Source organism: Nicotiana tabacum, chromosome 23, assembly GCF_000715075.1.
Source record: "Nicotiana tabacum cultivar K326 chromosome 23, ASM71507v2, whole genome shotgun sequence".
In the NCBI taxonomy this organism is placed as follows: Eukaryota; Viridiplantae; Streptophyta; class Magnoliopsida; order Solanales; family Solanaceae; genus Nicotiana; species Nicotiana tabacum.
This window is the reverse complement of record NC_134102.1, coordinates 78,176,378-78,195,812: the sequence shown is the minus strand read 5'-3', so window position 1 is coordinate 78,195,812 and position 19,435 is coordinate 78,176,378. Positions and strand designations below refer to the sequence as shown.

Here is a 19,435-nt window from a genome sequence, read left to right as displayed (position 1 = left end):
GTTAATAGAAGGCAACAACATGTTCATAGTATTCAAGTAAGACAATCAAAGAGAAGGGGGTGAAGGTGTACTAACCTTCTCTAGGGCAGCAGGCCAAATAAGAATCTGTTTAGCCGTTTAGGATCCAAGAACTCAGAAAATTCAACCGATGAGTACCGCAGAGCCAAATCTGAAATCGAGTAAGAACTTAGTCTTAGTCGAAGAAATTCTAAAACACTACTATATTGATTTTCTACTTTTTAGGTGGTCTTGGTGTGTTAAACACTACTAAGGCTCTATGGTTTCAACAAATTCAAATCGTGAGTGGAAGGTGACGATGAACCGATGATGTGAGCAAGACTGGGAAAATATAAAGAGACAGAGTGAAATCAAAGTGAATCAGAGAGAAAAATGATTGAGGCTTTTACCTAAGTGCACGACAGCCATTACAAGTGAAGGGTCCATCGGGTAAAGACCGGAGTTTCAGAGGTCATTGCATTTGACCTCTGGGTCAGAATAATCATCCTAAGGATCTCATGCATGCATTGATTTAGTCGTAGCATAAGGAAATATGAGGACTTGAATTTTCATCTTTATGTTTGGATCAAAAGACTCAAGATTTTGAATCTCTATGATGAAATAGAGAAAGCGACAACGAGATTCATGGAAAAGGGAGCATAAGGAATGATTTCTCGGTCAAGATTTGTGACCTTGCATAAATTCTATAGTTGATTCTTTCATGGCAGGTTGAGAGAACTTAGAGAGGAAAAGGAAAGAGAAGCAGCAGAGTCATTTGAGAAATGATTAGGGTTTGGGAGATTTGGGGGTGTCTCTAGGTTTAAGTTAGAGAGAAGGGTTCGGACATTTTAGGTTTAAATGATTTTTATGGGAAATTTGGATGGTCGTTGGATCCTTGTGATCCTACGGTTGAGATTAAATCTCTGGGTGTATGAAAAATTAAATAGGAAATAGAGTGAAAACTGTGGCCTGTTGATTTAGATAACGAACGGTCTAGATCAGTTGTTTTTTTTTTGTGTGTGCTAGAGACGGGTGACGTTGGATGATCTAATTGGTCCAGAAGAGGAAACAGAGACTGCCAAGGTGGAGAGAAAGGAATTGGATCTGGGTCAGATTTTGTTTTGGGCTTGGTAATTGGGCTGAAATTAATTTAAAGAATAGCCACTTTGTATTTAGTTGAGAATTACAATTACAACCTTCAATAAATTAAATAAACTTAATAATTTTCAATAAAATATGGTAAAATTATAATTATTAAATATACTACTAATTATTTTAATTAATTTATTTATAAATACTTTATTTTTCAAATTATAGCACTAATTTCAAAATATTAACATAGTAACCTAATTTACTAGAAATTAAGGAGTAGTTTTGTTAAATTAATTATAAGGCCAATGTGATGTATATATAGAAGTTATTTTAATAATGTTAAAATAGTAAGTATATTTGTAATTATATAATACTAATACTACATGATTAATTTCAAAACTAATACTTAATTAATTTATAAAAATTGGTATTTATTACTAGAAAGCACTTCCAAAATACTTATAGTAAATTATTAAGTATAAATAAATTAATTTTAAATGGGAGGGTCAAAATTGGCTGTCAACAACTTCCTCTCTTTGATCGGAGACGATGAAAGAGTTTTCGGGCAAAGAAATTAAACCAAAGCTAATTTTACCCTGACTTTAGGCATGGATTGCGGGAGTGACATGAAGATTATGAGTTGTAGGATTGAATTAAGGAAGATGCTAGGAAGATTTTGGGAAGATTTTGGAGAGATTGGGGCTGAATTCTTTCTTTGAATTGCTTACACACCTCGGGCTTAAGGTGGATCAGTCCTCATGTAGTTCTGGAGTGAAGATTTATTAGGAAGTGGCACTCACAGGAATCGCCCCAGTATCGTATTCTGACGATACAATGAGACGGAGGATTGGGCGCTTTTGATAGCTTGAATTTTGTGACTTGATTTGAAGAATTGGAAATTTTTTAATTTCAGTGGTCGTTTTGTGCTTGAACTTGGATCCTTGGCCCGCTAATGGGTTTGATGTCTCTCATAGTATTGTAGTTTGGTCTGTTGCTTAGAAAATTTCCACACTGATAAATGAAATACATGCATACTGATATATTGAATTGCAGAATATATTAAGATATGATGTGAATGATGCAGGAATGATGATGCTTGGCTGCCGGCGAGCCATTATTTGGGATCGGGATGACGGGATACTTGATCTTGACTCGATTTGTTAGTCGAGTTGTGTACCATTCCGAAGCTGTTGGAGCATTTTAAATTTGTCTCCACTCGTTGGGAGAGCTTGATTTGTAAAGTGCATCTCCGCTTGTTGGGAGAGCTTAATTTGCAAAGTGCATCTCCGCTTATTGGGAGAGCTTTGCACTAAAATGTAAAGCAATCTCCGCTTGGGAAGGATTGACTAAAACCGTAATCATGCTTGAACCAGCATGAGAAAAACGTAAAAATATTCAAAGTAATAGCAAAGGAAACGAAAGCATGCCCAAGAGATACTCTTGACTACGAAGCTAAGTTGCGGCCATCGATTGGCAGAACGCCGGTGACGATGTTTGCAACTATCTATTCTTGCATTCGTTACGACAGAGCGGCGACGCGAATTGTTTTGTTGGCGAAGTACAGTTTGCTATATACAAGGCTCCGATTGGAGAAGTCGGCGTTCAATTTGTATAGGGCGCTCCGATTGATTGAGCTGACGGTTTGCTATATACAGGACATCAATTTGTGAAGACGGCAGCTCATTTGTACAGGGTGCTCTAATTGGTTGAGCATGCGGTTTTCTATGTACAAGGCTCCCATTGATGAGGCCGACTGTCCGTTTTGTACAAGATGCTCTGATTTGAGTAGGCGGTTTGCTATGTATAGGTTTTTTCCTGTATCAGCGGTCTGACTCCGAGGAACCTGCAAAAGGGTTCAAAGATTAGCCTTAATAGTACCAAAAAAATTCAAGTAAAGGAGAAATAGAGATAATCTTAGGCAAGTGGTGGATCCGTCATTTGCCCAGTATGGTCTTAGTGCTTCCTTGCTCCCTATTGACCCTGCACTAAAATAAAAATTCTTGGGGGAGGGGGGGTGATGTTGGCTTGTATCGACAACAGTGTTGGTTTGCCCTGGCCTTTAGTATGGTTGCGCCTGCGAAGTTCGATAGGTAGAGCAAATTGCTGTATATATATATATATATATATATATATATATATATATATATATATATATATTCTTTTTTTTTAGACAAGAGTTTGTTTCTTAAGGCAAATGTCGTCATTCCGAATTATGACATGTTACAAAATGTTCTCCACACGCGAACGTTTCTTCTTGAACATTTCATTATAATGATGTCGATCTTCCGTGATGCTTCTAACAATGTGGATGAGCCCTAATTCAAACTAATGCATTACAAAGGTTTTCCTAAGGTTATGACCGACCCCTTTCAGGTTGCCTACGTATCCAAAGTGTAATCAGGTCTGAACGTAATTTGTGGGTTATGACAAAATATGATGAAGATGGACGAGCATTACTCAGGCAGCCTACGTATCCAAATGGAATCAGTTCAAAGCATTGTTTGATTACAACAGATGCAAAATGATGAGCTTAGGAATGAAAACGGCAGAGTCTGACTCAGAATTCCTACGTATCCAAATGGAATCAGACCGGGATGTATTTCAATTACAAAAGATGACTAAATCCGATGAGGATTGCCTACGTATTCCTTTCTAAGGAAATCAAGTTGGCGTAGTTTCGGAGCAACATACAAAAGTGATATTTCATTTTTCTATTACAAGAGAAAGGGGGGAGAGAAATCGAACCCTATGTGGATTGCCTACGTATCTCTCCGCGGGAAATCAGGTTGAACGTAGTTCTATTACAACAAAAACATAACTATATTTGTCTTCAAACATAGTATCTCTTGATTGCGTCTGAGATGATGGGCTTAGTGTTGATTCTTCCATCCATTTCTGCCAAGATTAGAGCTCAACCTGACAGTGCTCGGTGAACCACGTAAGGAGCTTGGCAGTTTGGTGCAAACTTTCCTTTAGCTTCTTCTTGGTGGGGAAAAATTTTCTTCAAGACCAACTGCCCGATGTGAATTGGCTAGGCTTCACTCTCTTGTTAAATGCACTGGCCATCTTGTTCAGATATAGTTGACCATGACATATTGCATCCATTCTTTTCTCATCAATGAGCATGAGTTGCTCCTGTGTTACCCGTATCCAATATGCATCGTCCAATTTTGCCTTTTGAATGACCCTTAAAGATAGTATTTTAACCTATGCAGGTATCACAACTTCAATGCCATATACCAACATGTATGGCGTTTCCCTAGTGGATGTTCTCATGGTGGTCTGATAACCCAGTAAGGCAAAAGATAGTTTCTCGTGCCATTGTCTGTAATTGTCCACTATCTTTCATAGAATTCTATTGATATTCTTGTTGGCTACCTCGACTGCCCCACTCATTTATTGTCTGTAGGCTGTGAAATTGCGGTGGACGGTTCTAAACTTCTCGCAGATTTCTCTCATGAGGTCGCTGTTGAGGTTAGTGACATTGTCAGTGATGATAGACTCAGATATTCCAAATCTACAAATGATGTTGTTTCGGACAAAATCTGCCACTACCTTCTTTGTGACGGCCTTGTAGGTGGATGCCTCGACCCATTTGGTGAAATAGTCGATAGCTACCAAGATGAAGCGATGTCCGTTTGATGCGGCAGGCTTTATAGGTCTAATCACGTCCAGCCCCGAAGCGGCAAATGGCCAGGGTAAACCTATTACGTTTAACTCATTTGGTGGAACCCAAATGAAATCCCCGTTAATCTGGCACTGGTGACACTTTTGTACGTAGCGGATACTGTAGTTTTCCATAGTCATCCAAAAATATCCAGCTCTCAAGATTTTCTTGGCTAATGTGAACCCATTCATGTGGGGTCCGCATGTTCCTGCATGTATTTCTCTCAATAACATGGTTGCCTCGGCAGTGTCTACACATCTCAACAAACCTAAATCTGAGGTCCTCCTATACAGGACTTCCCCATTGAAGAAAAAGTGGTTAAACAGCCTCCTGATGACTCATTTTTGACCATTAGTAGCATTTTTCGGGTATTCTCTAGTTGCAAGGAATTTCCTGATGTTGTGATACCATGGTTTACCATTTGGTTTTTTATCTACGTGGAAGTAATAGGCATGTTGATCCCTGATCTTGACCTTGATGGGGTCGATGTAGCTCTTGTATGGATGTTGAATCATAGATGATAGGGTTGCAAGGGCATCGGCGAACTCGTTCTAAATCCTGGGGACGTGCTTGAACTCAATCTTTGTGAACTTCCTGCATAGCTCCTTTACGCAGTGCAGGTACAAAAGTATCTTTACATTCTTGGTGGACCACTCCCCTTGGACTTGGTGTATTAATAGATCGGAATCCCCTATGACCAAAAGTTCTTTGACGTTCATGTCAACTGCCATTATGATCCCAAAGATGCACTCTTCGTATTCAGCAATATTATTGGTACAAGGGAATCTTATCTTTGCCGATGCTGGATAGTGCTGTCCAGATTCCGTAATCAGGATTGCCCCAATTCCGTCTCCTTTGAAGTTTGCTGCTCCATCGAAAAACATTCTCCATCCAGTGTACAATTCTTCAATATCTTCTCCAGCAAACAATACTTCTTCATCGGGAAAGTACGTAGTAAGTGGCTCGTAATCCCCGTCCACTGGATTTTCTACGAGGTGGTCAGATAAAGCTTGCCTCTTGATAGCCTTCTGAGTTATGTACACAATGTCAAATTCGTTGAGGAAAATTTTCCATTCAGCTAGCTTTCCGGTAGGCATCGGCTTCTGGAAGATGTACTTGAGCGGGTCGAGTCGAGATATCAGATGTATAGTGTATACTGACATATAATGCCTTAGTTTCTGGGCAATCCAAGTTAGAGCACAACAAATGCGTTCTATCAAAGTATACTTATCCTCGCATGGTGTGAACTTCTTACTTAAGTAGTAGATGGCCTGCTCCTTCCTCCCAGTTTCACTGTGTTGTCCCAACAAATAGCCAAAGGAGTTATCCAAGACCGACATTTATAGTAATAATGACTTCCCGGGCTCGGGGGGAACCGGCACTGGTGGATTTGACAGATACTCCTTGATTTTATCTAAGGCTTTCTGGCACTTTTCTATCCATTTTGTGGCAGCATCCTTTTTCAACAACTTGAATAAAGGTTCACAGATTACGGTAGACTGGGATATGAAGCGACTGATGTAATTCAATCTACCCAGGAAACTCATTACATCTTTTTTGCTCTTTGGTAGAGGCAATTCATGAATGGACTTGGTTTTTTATGGGTCAAGTTCTATTCCTTTTCTGCTTACGATGAAACCCAACATGTTTCCAGCAGGTCTCCGAACATGTATTTTTCTGAGTTTAATTTCAAAATGTACCTTCGCAAGCGATCAAATTTTTTTCTCAAATCGTCTAAGTGATCTGAACTCTTTCAAGATTTTATGATAATGTCATCTACATACACTTCAATCTCTTTATGAATCATTTCATGAAAAAGGGTCTTCATGGCCCTCATGTAGGTGGCACCGGCGTTCTTGAGACCAAACAACATGACTCTATAATAGTAAACTCCCTAAGGTGTGGTGAAGGCCGTCTTCTCTACATCTTCCTCGTGCATCAAGATTTGGTGGTACCCAATGAAACAATCTGCAAACGATAGCAGTTCATGCTTCGCATAGTTATCGATGAGGATGTGGATATTTGGCAGAGGGAAATCGTCCTTTGGACTAGCTTTGTTGAGATCTCGATATTCCATGCATATTATGATCTTTCTGTCTTTCTTGGGTACTGGGATGATATTTACCAACCAGCTGGGATAATTGGTCACCCTTACTACATTCGCCTCTATCTACTTGGTCACTTCTTCCTTTATCGTTAGACTTAAATCGGGTTTGAATTTCCTGGGTTTCTGCTTAACCGGTGGTCTGGTAGGATCAATGGGTAGTCGATGCAAGACAATGTCGGTACTTAATCCCGGTATGTCATTATACAACCATGAGAACGCATCGATGTACTGTCAGAGGAGCTCAAACAATTTTTCCTTCTACTTGCCTTCTAGATGAATGTTGATCCTGTTTTTTTACGTCTTCTTCACTTCCAAGATTGATCACTTCCGTTTCTTCGAGGTTGGTCTTTTTGTTACTCTCCAGTTGCTCAATCTCCTGCGTGATATTGTGTGGCATCATACTCCTCGTAATCTGGGTCGTTGCACTCGACAGCTTGTTACATGTCATATTTGCGGAACACATATTTTTAGCATTTTGATTACTGAAAAGAAAAGCTAGGTAAAAATAAAGCGGTAAATAAAGTTGCAATTATTGAGAAAATGATTCTTTTTATTTCATCAAAAGAGGAACGTCATAAGTGTTCAAAAGAGGTAAATGAAAAAAAGGCACAGACACAGTGCATGCCTCAATTGACCGTGCGTGTACAAATGAAAACATTTACAGTTCCATACTACCAAGATTCCCGGCGAACCACAGACGGACTGGCGGTCGAATTCCGTAGCTCTTCCTCTAGTTCTGCATCCCCGATAGTCGGTGTTTTGATGTCAGTCCCTTCACAACATTCTTTAATTATATTGACCAACAACTTTCCCATCTCGTCGATGATATCATCTTCTGTTACTGAACTTTGACCCGGAATTGAAACATGCGCTGGCACAAAAACCTTTTTCTCGGAGCTAATGGTACGAGCTTTCCCTTCCGGAGGCTGATACCCTATGACGACCCTTCCTTTCTACCTGTTAGGTTCAATTGGCTCTTTAATTCCGTCTGACCTGGCTCCCAGCCCTGTTCCTAGTATGTATCCATATTTTATCATCTCCCTCAAAGCCATCTCGGATCTATACGGCGACTATATTCCTATGTGTTTTTCAGTCTATTGCATTTCTATAGTCTGTATGATTTCCACTGCATGGAAAGCAACTCAGTCTACCCTTCAATGAACGGAATAGTATACTCCAAATAAGCGGAGTGACCCCACTTGCCGTGAACCACGATCTCCTGACATCCCCACTCAAATTTCATGTGTTGGTGTAAAGTGGATGGGATGGCCCCTGCCATATGTATCCAGGGCCTTCCCAGCAACAAGTTTTAGGAAGAGGAGATGTCCATTACTTGAAACAATATGGGAAATTCGACCAACCCGATTTACAAGGCCAAATAAATTTCTCCAATAATATCCTTTTGCGAATCGTCAAAGGCCCTCACCCTCACGTGGCTTTCCTTGACCTCCCTCAAATGAATCCTAACTCCTGTAGGGTAGAGAGCGGACAAATGTTTACTCCTGACCCTCCATCGACCAACACTCGGGACACCACTTTGTCACCGTATTTGACAGTGATATGGAGAGCTGTTTTGTGACTTGCACCGTTGACAAGAAGTTCGCCTCTTCTGAAAGTGATAATATTTGCTTCGACCATTTTCCCAATTATCATGGCCAGCGCCTCACTGGTGGCGTTAATTGGTACACTTACCCCTAGTACCTTCAATAGGGTGTCCTTATGACTGTCGGAGCTCATTAACAAATCCATGATTGATATATGTGCTGGAATTTTCTTCAGCTGCTCATCCGCAGAATACTCTTTGTTTGACATTCTCTTCCAAAACTCGGTGGCTTCTTGGTCTGTTATGTTCGTTCTTTGAATTTTCACTCTTCCTAAGTTCCCTCGATTTACATCTTCAGGAGCGTAGCATCTCCCAGACCTAGTCATAACATGGGCTGCGGCAAGGTATGTCATTTTGGCTTTCCCCTTTTGCTGGTAGGTTCATGGGACGGTTTTGTATTTCTGACTTTCCTCGTCTCCCGTAGCAATGGCAGGTTGTCAATAATAAGTCTGAACATTCACTATAGGCCTCACTTGTACTGCAATCATCGGAGCCCTTTGAGAAGGGATCCTAGCAGCTTCTGCATTTCCTATAGTGATAATTGTTCCCTTTAGATCATACTCTTCATCCAATGTGATCATGCTAACTCCTTGGTTTCAATGATTTGGCAGCGGATTGCGATTCACATTGGGTGGCTTTAGAGTGCACTGAATGGATCCACTCTGGATCAGCATTTCAATCTTATTTTTTTATCTTAAAACAATCTTCAGTATCATGCCCAGGAACGTTGGAATGGTACACACATATTTTAGTTGCATCAACATACTTGAAGGGGCATTCAGGAACCATTCCTTCAATCGGATTTATCAATCCTGCTCTTCTCAATTTCTCGAACAATTGGGCCAAAGGCTCAGCAATCGAGGTATAATTTCTAGGACCCCTCTCTCCAAGTTGGGATGAGGGTGTGGTGCATAAGCGAGTCGGCTTTGGTGAGGAGTGCTTTGGATATGAGCATATGGTCGTTGTGGGACTCTGGTTGTTGTTGGCTCAAGGAGGGTTGTATTGTATTTAAGGGTGATAATATGGACGGGTGTTATAGACTGGATAATAAGTGGGTGGTAGTGAATGATTGCTTGGGGAATAGGAAGTGTTTCCGTGATGTGGGTTGGGTTGATAGTAAGGGACGACTGCTGAGACCTCATATTTCTTCTTTTTTCCGCTACTGATTGACCCATATTGAATGGCCTTGCTGGCCGCTTGTAGTGCTGCCATGGATTGTACTTGCCAGACTTTATGCCCTCTTCTAAGAAATCTCCCATCTTGACCAGCTCGGGGATTTTCTATCCCATCATTCCCAAAATCTTTTAAAAGTATATCTCTTCCTGGGCTCTGGTGAAATACTTGGTTAATTCACTATCGTGCAGCGGAGGTTGCACCCTGGCGGCCTCTGACCTCCACCGATGTGCATATTCTTGGAATGACTCGAATGGTTTTTTCTGCAGGTTTACCAGTGTGAACTGATCGGGAGTGATCTCTGCATTGAATCAACAACACTCGCGTACCATTATGTGTGATAGTGTATGGCCAAGACTCGATAGGAAGAAATATGATGACAGTATATATAAAGTAGTAACGGATAAGAGTGTAGCAACAATAAGCATGTTCATAAGCATGAAGAGCAAATAATACGAGTAAGCACGTAATTACAATATTATCTACAATTAAGGCAATGTACAAATAAATCTAAATGCCAAATTAGTCTAAGTATGCTAAGGTTAGAACCTAAGTGAAACTCCCCAGCAGAGTCGCTATGTTGTTGCACCCTATTTTGCACTACTCAAAACAAGATTCAACTTGTGGTTTCTCTGTTGTTGATAAACGAGAGTCGCTACCTAATATTTAAAGGTATACTAGGGTTTTTATTTAATTACTAAGTCATATTCTTTATTAGTCTACTAATCGGTGAAATGATGGGTAATGGTTCTTGTTCTTTTAAGGGAAAGGTGTTAGACACCCCTTAAAATCTACCTGAGGTAGCTCCATAGGACTTAGACTAGATTTGGAATCAATTATTTATACTATGCCTTAATTAACGTTCTAAAGATATGGCTTACTATACATTAGGACATAATTCTTACAAAGGGAGGGTGTATTTTAAAAGGGGTATGAATTTATAACATTAGTGCATGCATACTTGAAAAACGTTTTTGAAAAAGAGATATAGAATGTTTGTATTTAAGAACATGATGTGAAAATGAGGACTAAATTTAAGCACTTGTTCTTAAAGCATGGATGGGTATATATTACCCTAATGAGATGGGGTAAGTCTAAGATATACCTTTATTTGAAGACTTGAAGTAAAAACATTTGTTGAAAATCCTTTTGGGTGACAACACTCCATTATTTGGAATAACTTGATTCAATTTTGAAGATAAAGCTTGCTATTTAACTTGGTTTTCCCTTTTGAAAGTGGGGCTGCCATCCCTTATTAAGCCTTGGACTTCAAAATCTTTTTAAGAGGGAAGGTGAACGAAAACATAATAATGGTATAAACAATTTATAATTAGCGAGAGGGAGATTAGTTACTAACTAATTCTTTTTAATCTTGTGTCATTTATGGCTTGCCTAAATTTTATATGACTTAAGGTATAAAATAAAGCATGCAATCCAATATATAAGTATTGTATACATGTTAGATAGAACAATAACAAAAGATGTAACAAAGTGCAATAAGGCATTAGACTAAATTAACGAAGCAGTAGACTATAATAGTAAAGGAATTTAGAGGGAACAGATTGGACTCTGGTATTTGGGCCTCAAAGAGGCAGGCCCAGCAGTAAAGGGACAGCCACAACTGACTTCAGACTTCCAAAAAGATGCAGCAATGCTGGACTTGGGCCTGAGTTCCTTAGGAACTTAGCATGCCCAAACAAATGTACATGTTCAAAAAAAGTCATTAGATATATATTATGCATGTTTAATTATGTATGAAACACATAAACATATGATTGGAGAAAATTATATTGAAATATCAATACTCAAGTACTATGAGAAACTTATACTAATGTGGCGATTATGCATGGCAACTAATTTACATTGAAAACCTTTAATTGTCATTAAACACTAAACACTAAAGAACAACAAGTGTCAATTAATTAAGGGCTAAGGAGAGAGTTCTAGTCAAGGTCGATGCCTCCTTTGAATCCCCCGATATTTCAAAGTTCCCAAGGGTCTCAAGGCCAAGGGCAATGCTTATGCCCGGGAGAGCAGCCTAAACTAGAGTTAAACTCCAATCCCAAATACCCCCAAACCACTAATTACTCATTTTCCCTATGGGTTTAAGTGCCAATGAGGCCCTTTCAATGTAAACTAACTACCATAATATCCACCTACCATAGAAATATACTTTTCCCTTGACAGAATAACATAAGGACATAAGAACAGTTTCACTTTATAACCACATTTCTAATATCACATGAATTAATACACATATTAAGCAAGTCTAAAGGTCAAATGTCAAATACATATGGAGGAGGGGGCAGGAAGAGACATTATAGCATTACTATTAAAGATCTACACACTTAGGATCACATTTAAAGGATAGATAAAGAACACACAACTCAGAAATAGATACCTTTTCCTTGACAGACTAATCATGGATGAATTAGATTAGGTCTCGCCACTATCACATGCATAGACTGACCACACTGCTTAGAATTCTTAAAAGCATCAACAAGGATTTAAACGAGCAGTCATATCAAACAACTCCTATAGATGTTATCAAAAATATCAGAACGTGATCAGGATTCTTAGTATGACTATAGGTTACAGATTCAAACATGGGATTCTTAAAGATGCTTAACAGAATCACATGTTACCAACCATACTTCATTTGGGATTGAGTGCAGAATCACATCTTTATAAGAACACTAATCCTATATTGAAACAGGTAGACTATCAAATCCAAACAACAACAATAGAGAGTTCCCTTAGGGTTTACAGACTAAGTTCAATTCATTAGTAGGGAAAGAGAGGACCAGGTGCAATTTCAAAATAGAGTATAAGAATATGAGGTCATGCATACAAATAAAGATACATGAAATATTTAATGAACTAATCATAGATACTTTACATAAGGTTAAAATCTTACAGAAGACAAGGTAAACAACACAAAGTCAACAGTCAAAAAAGAGATTACAGACAAGAAAAGTGCTGCACCAAACACGTTTAACTCAGCTATGCAATTGAGAGTTACATCTAAACACGAGGAAATTGTGTTTAACCTAACAATAATTACAATCCAACTATAAAAAACACAACTATGACCTATTTTTGTGAAAGTCAATTTAATAATAATAGAATATAGATAGACGGGTTACAAATGTTCATGAGAGTTCACCTCAATAAGAATGTTTTCATATAGATTCAACCAACATTTAGATATGAACATAATAATGTCATTGTGACAACTCAGAAGTTGCTTCCATGGTTAACATATACAGATATAGAGAAGGAGAGCACTTAAACACTTCGACTTTTTATGGTTCAGTTAAATGGTGAGGAATTAAGCTATGAACTTTTAGGTCTATCCCAGTTAGAATTATCAAACAACATTCTCGACCAACAAAATGCAGGAAACAGTGTGTGGAGATAGAGATCACAACAAAATCATTAATAGAAGATCTGAAACCTAGGCAAGCATGAGAGGTCATTTAAAGCATATTAAGGAGTCTTAATCATGTTGGCTTTTTGAGATCAGAAATGAAAGTCATTAAGGTCACATGCAGTTCAATCAACACTAATTAAGGAAACTTAGGAGCATAAGAAATGATCACAAGTGAACAACACCTTATCACGAACTGAAAATAATATTTCTATACTAATGACAAACATTATAAACTAATACAGTTAATAAAAGGCAACGACATGTTCATAATATTCAAGTAAGACAATCAAAGAGAAGGGGGTGAAGGTGTACTGATCTTCTCTAGGGCAGCAGACCAAATAAGAATTCGTTTAGCCGTTTAGAATCCAATAACTCAGAAACTTCAAGTCATGAGTATCTTAGAGCCAAATCAGAAATCGAGCAAGAACTTAGTCTTAGTAGAATAAATTCTAAAACACTGCTATATTGATTTTCTGATTTTTTTAGGTGTTCATGGTGTGTTAGGTGAGAACATTTAAGGCCCAATTTATAGTGCCATTTAGGGCTCTAGGGTTTCAACAGATTCAAATCGTGAGTGAAAGATGACGATGAACCGATGATGTGAGCATGATTGGGGGGAAATCTAAAGAGACAGAGTGAATATGAGTGAAAATGAATGAGGCTTTTACCTGAGTGCACGACAGTCGTTACAAGTGAAGAATCCATCAAGTAAAGACCGGAGTTCCAGAGGTCATTGCATTTGACCTCTGGTTCAGAATAATCATCATGAGGAGCTCATGCATGCTCTGATTTGATCGCAGCATAAGGAAATCTGAGGACTTGAGTTTTCATCTTTGTGTTTATGTCAAAAGACTCGAGATTTTGAATCTCTATGATGAAATGGAGAAAGTGACGGTGAGAATCGCTGATAAGGAAGCATAAGGAATGATTTATAGGTCAAGATTTGTGACCTTGCACAAATTTGTGCAAGGTCTCTAGTTGATTCTTTCATGGCAAGTTGAGAGAAGTTAGAGAGAGAAAGGAAAGAAAGACGGCAGAGTCGTTAGAGAAATGATTAGGTGTCATGACCCAAAACCCTAACCTGTCGTGATGGCACCTATCGATGGTACTAGGCAAGCCAATTTTTTTAAAAATACTTCAAATGTTCCACAAAATAAACCAAAAAACTTGATATGACAGAGTTTTCATAAAACGGGAGTTAAACTCAAGAATACAACACGAAAAAATAGCCCCAAACATCGAGGTGTCATCAAGTCATGAGCATGTAGATATCCAGTCTAATAAAAATAGTGTCTAAGTATCAATACAGAAAAAAAAGAAAACATAAAAGGAAAGACAAGGTCTGCTGATGTCGGCAACTACCTTTTATTCTACGATATTCGATCGCGCACGAACTCAACGACCTCCGAGATCAAACACACTTGGATCTACACATGAAGTGCAGGGTGTAGCATGAGTACAACCAACTCAGCAAGTAAGAGGAATAAATAAGGAACTAAGAAGCAGTGATGAGATATACAATTACTGTTCATTTTCAATAATTCCAACAAAGAATAGACATGCTTTCACATCCGGCAGTTTAAGTCCAATCAGTTTTATACAGTTAAAGTTCAGGTAATCCATCAACAAATGAAAAAGCAAGTACAACCTCTCAGGGCAACAATCACTCAACTCATTACAACAGCTCAAATAACTCGGCTCTCAGCCCTTAGGACTCACACTCAATAGGTACCTGCGCTTACTGGGGGTGAGCAGACTCCGGAGGGGCTCCGTTCAGCCCAAGCGCTATATCCGCACGGACAACTCACGTGCTATAGTATCAATATGTGGATCCGCACAGACAACTCACATGCGGCATGGACAACTCACGTGCCATAGTAACAATACCTCACAGACAGGCCCTTGGCCTCACTCAGTCATTAACCTCTCTATTCTCTCGGGCTCTCGTAAATCACAAAGATCAGCCAAAACAAAGATAACATAGTGTATCAACAAAAATCAAGAAGAGGATGAGATATGATACGCAAGTAAACCAATGACTGAGTACAAGACAACAATTAGAAAGTAATTCAACAAGTACGCACCCGCTACGAGTCCCAATAGTACCATTACATAGCCTAAGCATGATTTCTAACATGATTTGCAGTCAAATTTCTATAACACAGGGAGAGCATATAACTAGCAACAAGTTATTCAACTTTACAGTTTCACGGAATAGACCATGTCCCAATTCTTATGGTGCATGCCCACACGCCCATCACCTAGCATGTGCGTCACCTCCAAAATACTCACATAATCCAATAATCTAGGGTTTCATACCCTCAGGACCAGATTTGAAACTATTACTTACCTCAAACAGCGCAAAATCCTACTCTGAAATGCCTTTGCCCCTCGAATCAATCTCCACATACCCCGAATCTAGCCACAAGCAGTACGATATAATTAATGTAGGCTAAAAGAATCAATTCCACAAGAAAAACACGAAATTATAAGCCAAAATCCGAAATAGGCTTAACCCGTCCCCCCGGGCCCACGTCTCGAAATCTAACAAAAGTCACAAAACCCGAAAGCACATTAACTCACGAATCTAACCATATCAAATTTACCCAAATCCGCTAATAAAATCTCATTCAAAACCTCAAAAATCTAACTCAAGAATTCTTCCACTTTTTCCCAAATGTTTCACCCCAAATCACAAATTAGATGGTGGAATTAAAGGCATAATCTTGGGATTTGACAAAAATTGGATAGGAATCACTTACCCCAAACACCCACGCAAGAATCTCTCCAAACATCGCCTTCTACCCAGCTCCCACTTTATTTTTATGATATGAACTCGAAACCCTCATTTCTAATCTATTAAATCTGGAGAGATGCACGTTCATCGCGAACGCAACCACCCTCTCGCATTCGTGTGGACCAATCTACCTGCCCCTCAACTTAAATCTTCGCGAATGCGACCATAGCTTCGCGAACGCGAAGCTTTCCCAACATCACCCTTCGCGAACGCGACCCCTGCCTCGCCAACGCGTAGACCAAGGGCCTAGGGTCCCCAGCTACCTCACTCCTCTTCGCGAACGCGACACCACTCCTGCGTTCTCGATGCACACACAGACCACACCTTCGCGAACGCATCCCCATCTCCGCGAATGCGAAGAACAACTCCAACTGGCCTCTCAAATGTCTTACTCGATCGCAAAATATCTCTCGCGAATGCTATGAAGAAAAGTCTGCAACAAAAAAACCAGAAATCTGCTATCTCTCTCCTAAGTCCAAAATGATCTGTTAACCACTCGAAATCAACCCGAGGCCCGCGATACCTCAACCAAATATACCTACAAGTCCTAAAATACCATACGAACTCAGTCGAACCTTCAAATCACATCAAACAATAACAAAATTATGAATCACCCTCCAATCCAAACTTAATGAACTTAAAACATCAAATTTCTACAACCGATGCTGAAACCTATCAAACTACGTCCGCTTGACCTCAAATTTTGCACACAAGTCATATTCAACATTACAGATCTACTCCAACTTCCGAAATCAAAATCCGACCCCGATATCAAAAAGTTCACTTCCAGTTAAAATCTCCAAATAATTCAACTTTCACCATTTCAAGCCTAATTATAATACAGACCTCCAAATCACATCACGGACACGTAATGAGTGGTGATTTTACCACTTATTTTAGTCTCTTTTCTTTAGAATTTGCGTCCTTTAATTATAATATGAGGTTGTTTATGGTGTGTATTGCTAAATTTTCAGGTAAATGATTCCATAAAGAGAGTTGAATTCAATTGAAGTGGAAACAATGCAAAAATTCTTCAGTGATTCTGCATCTGCGAAACACTGATCTCTTTTTCGACATCGCATCCGCGAGGAAATGGCCGCATTTGCAGAAGAAGGCCTGGACGGCAGAAAACGCTTTTACGATCGATTCACCGCATCTGCGGTAGCGCATCTGCGCGTGCAAGTCCGCTTCGGCGGAGTCAGTGTTCCCTTCAAAGTTCGCTTATGCGATAGGCTATCTGCATCTCCGGAGCTGCACCTGCGAGGATACTTCCACATGTGCGGTCAACGGGCTTCAGAACTGGACATGATTGACAATTCACATTTTCTCAACTCCAAACCCACAAATACACGACCTAGCTTATTGGAAACAGATCTTTGGCTAAATTTTCAGTCCTTAGACTAGAGAAGACAAGTTTTGGAGCTAGGGTTCTTGCACACACACTTGGGTCTTGAATATTTGAAGCTTTTGGTTGAGCATTTCTTACTCATTTATGATCATTTCTTCATTTCCTTGCCTTGCATTGTATATTTAAATGTGTAGTATAATTTTCAACACTTGAATCTTGTTTATGGAAATATTCATATTTAAAGTGTGGATTAAATATCTTGTTGTGCTTATGTATTGAACGATTTTTATTTATTATGAAGTGAGTTATTGTTTCTTTAATTATTCTTGTTCCTTAATGCTTCCAAAGGGATTAGCTAACCCTAGAACTCTCCCATTAACCTCGAATTAATTTTGGGATAGATAATTTGGGGTTGGGAAAGATTAATTAACAAGAACTTGAGGCTTTAACCCTCACTTTATAGATTCCACCTAGGGATAGGATTGAACTACTTGTAGCCATATTCGGGTGTGCTTAATCTCTTAATAATTTTAGGGATAATTCAATTGAAAAGTCTTGTTAGTCTTCGGAAGAAGCTAATATAGAATTATTACCCGAGGCTAATTAACATAAACTCGCTCATATTTGTAAAATCGTGAAATACATTGGATCATTACTTGAGTGTAATTCCTCGTGCATCCATACTTGTAGCCATTGATGATTTTACTTACTTTCTAGGTTAGTTTACATTTTCGCAATTAGTTATAAATATTTTCTCAAACATTTCTAAAGTGTTTGGCTTAGCATAATAAGTGATAATTGTCTTACACGCCTGATCGCCTACATATTGTTCTCTGTGGGATTCGACCCCGACTCATAGTTGGGTAAATTATATTGCATGCGACCGTGTCCATTTAGTTTTTAGTAGTGGATTTGGACGTCATCAACGTGCTCCTAAGTCCAAAATCACCTAACGGAGCTAACGGAACCGATGAAACTCCATTCCGAAATTGTCTTCATGCAATTCTGACTACGGTCAAAATTTTAAGACTTAAGCTTCCATTTTAGGGACTACGTGTCACAAAACACTCTGAAACCAAAAACAAGACCTCCCGGCAAATCACATAAGAAGAAATAGGTACGGGGAAGGCAGTAAAAAGGGAATCAGGGCTAATACACTCAAAATGACCGGCCAGGTTGTTACACCCTCCCCCTCTTAAAACAATCGTTCGTCCTCGAATGATCATATAGACATACATGAAGGGGTGAAAAGATGAGGATAACGGTTGCGCATGACATGCTCGGTCTCCCAAGTCACCTCCTCGACCGGCTGGCCCCTCCACTGAACCTTCACAGAAGCAATGTTCTTTGACCTTAGCTTTCTGACCTGCCTGTCCAAAATAGCCACTGGCTCCTCAACATAAGATAGATCCTTGTCCAACTGGACTGAGCTGAAATCTAACATGTGAGATGGATCGCCATTATACATTCGGAGCATAAAAACATGGAATACTGGATGAACTCCTGCTAGACTGGGAGGCAAGGCAAGCTCATAGGCAACCTCCCTAACACGTCGCAACACCTCAAATGGGCCGATAAACCTCGGGCTCAACTTGCCCTTCTTCTCGAACCTCATAACACCCTTTATGTGTGACACCCGGAGCAGGACCCGCTCACCAACCATGAATGAAACATCGCGAACCTTCCGATACGCATAACTCTTCTGTCTGGACTGGGCTACGCGTATTCTATCCTGAATCACCATAACCTTCTCTAGAGCATCCTAAACCAAGTCTGTACCCAATAATCCAGCCTCGCCCTGCTCGAACCAACCCACTGGACACCTACACCACCTACAATACAGAGCCTCATACAGTGCCATCTGGATGCTCGACTGATAACTGTTGTTGTAGAAAAACCCCGCTAGTGGCAAGAATTGATCCCACGAACCCCAAACTCCATCACACACGTACAGAGCATATCCTCTAATATCTGAATAGTGCGCTCGGACTGTCCGTCCGTCTAAGGGTGAAATGTTGTGCTCAACTCCACTCGAGTACCCAACTCATGTTGTACAGCTCACCAGAACCGTGATGTAAACTGCGTACCCCGGTCAGAGATGATAGATACCGGTACGCCATGAAGCCTGACGATCTCGCGGATATACACTCGAGCCAGCTTCTTGGAAGGATAGGTAGTCATCAGAGGAATGAAATTGGCTGACTTGGTCAGCCTATCC

General features: G+C 39.7%; 1 protein-coding gene across 1 annotated transcript; it reads right to left on the bottom strand.

The window, feature by feature from the left end:
- Nucleotides 1-5,307: 5,307 nt before the first annotated feature.
- LOC142177229 (uncharacterized) lies at nucleotides 5,308-5,853 on the bottom strand. The gene has a single exon (XM_075245700.1). The coding sequence runs from the start codon at nucleotides 5,851-5,853 to the stop codon at nucleotides 5,308-5,310; it is 546 nt and encodes a 181-aa protein (XP_075101801.1).
- Between the last annotated feature and the right edge of the window lie 13,582 nt (nucleotides 5,854-19,435).